The sequence below is a fragment of the Parus major genome, chromosome 1, assembly GCF_001522545.3.
Source record: "Parus major isolate Abel chromosome 1, Parus_major1.1, whole genome shotgun sequence".
Lineage (NCBI taxonomy): Eukaryota > Metazoa > Chordata > Aves > Passeriformes > Paridae > Parus > Parus major.
The window spans coordinates 85,855,726-85,857,512 of NC_031768.1; the positions used below are offsets into that span (position 1 = coordinate 85,855,726).

Sequence of the window (1,787 nt, forward strand, 5' to 3'; positions counted from 1 at the left end):
AATTTCTACATTGGTCTGTTTGCAGAGAAGGTGGGCAAGTGGCAGTGGGTGGACAAGACTCCATATAATGTGACAGCAGCGTGAGTATCTCTGGATGAAGAGTGTTTGGTGTAATTCCTGATAGGGAATTAAAATAGGAGAGATGTGAGAGGTTCAGCTGGTGCTTGAGAGGGGGTTGTCACCAGACTTCCTGGTGAGAGATCAAAGATACAGCAGGAGAGGGTTGTGTGTTACAGCAGGTTCACACAGCCCCGTCTGTGCTGATTATTGGTTATGAATTAACTAATTGTGACATGGAAATCAAGGCTGTAGGCATAGAAAAAACTTCAACTTACTGGCAGCAGGGACCCTTCAGAAGCCTGATGACCAGCCTGGCCTGACCTCCATTCACTGCACCTGTATGCACAAAATGGCTTGTGCTGGAACGCAGGGAAAGAGATGGGGCATAGGGAGAGAGCAGCAGGACTGTCCTTGCTGTGTCTTCTTCTGGAAAACAAACTTGCCCTGGAGGCTGACACAGGCCTCAGCTGGGTGTGAGGTGCCTGGGGTGAGTGATGGTGATCAGTTCCCCCCAGCAGGATGGAGGAGGGACGTGTTGTGCTGGAAAGCTGTAGGGAGGAGGCAGGTTTCCACGTGACACTGGTGCCAGTGGGATAGGGAGTGGAAGAGCTTTGTTTCTTTCCATGATGCAGTATTGGGAATTTCTGTCTCTTCCCTTCAAGTCTTGCATCCCACTGCAGCCTTTTCCAGCACTGCTTTACGGTGGACACTGGGGAGTAACAAGCCTGTCTCTGTCCCAGGTTCTGGCGAAAAGGTGAACCAAGCGATTACCTTGATGAGAACTGCACGGTAATGCATGTGCCTGAAAAATCTCTCAACAACTGGAATGACGTCAAATCAGACTTTATGCATCATCGAATTTGTGAAGCTGCAGCAGTAACTGTGTGATGGAAGTAGCCCTGTCCTGAGTAAAGCTGGGAGCTGAGCAGTGAGCTGGGAACAGTGCTGGCTGTGCAGGGAGGGGTGGGGAGCCCTGATACCTCTTCACGGTGTGGGGTGGGACCATGTGTGTGAAAGTGAAATGAGCTTTGTCCAGCATCCCCTGTGCATGGGCTGGCTCAGGAAACACAGGAAGGCTCAGGCTCACTGAAGCTGGTGCTGTGTTCTTGTGTTCTCTCTGAGTGGGTCCAGCAGCCTCTGGTGGGAAAGAGATGGACTTCTCCAGGAGGAAGACACAGGAATGGAAGACACATATCCAGAGATTCAATGTCCTTTGTGTCCTTGAGCAGAGCTGTTTGCTTTTTGTTGAGTCACACACAAAATGTCTTCTAGCTGTACTGGTTTTGCTGAACAAATTCTGAAAACTTAATCAAGGGAAAATACAATATCACACCAATGAAGAAAGGCTCTGTGTTGTGTCACTGTATCTCTTTTTTCCCCCATCTCCGAGCTGGAAAGCTTTTGTCCTAGAATCATGGAATGGTTTTGAGTTGCTGGGCTTGGCACTGGGTGGAAAGGCCTGCCGTGTTGAGGATCTTTAGTGACATTCCCATGTGTTCCTGGCTTTTACCATGGAGGACTCCCCTTTAGGCCTCCCCGCTGCAGTAGCTCATAGCACACAAGCAGGACAAGGAGCAGAATTCCTATCTTCCCTCCTCCAGACAAAAGCCATCCCAGCACAGGAGGGTTACGCCTGCTGTGGTGAATCCAGCTGGATGTGCACAGTCCCTGAAGGACAGAGCTGACAAGCAGGTCCCTCTGCTGGGTGTCCACTCCCAGGGTCAGCC

At 50.5% G+C, this 1,787-nt stretch overlaps 1 protein-coding gene across 1 annotated transcript in view; it reads left to right on the forward strand.

Moving 5' to 3' along the window:
• Positions 1-1,407, forward strand: part of LOC107200630 (C-type lectin domain family 4 member D-like) — a 26,590-nt gene extending 25,183 nt beyond the window's left edge. Inside the window, exon 8 of the mRNA XM_019005816.2 lies at positions 801-1,407. Coding sequence (XP_018861361.1) covers positions 801-948 — 148 coding nt within the window. The 3' untranslated portion in view covers positions 949-1,407. The remainder of the gene's footprint in view (positions 1-800) is intronic.
• Positions 1,408-1,787: the final 380 nt, after the last annotated feature.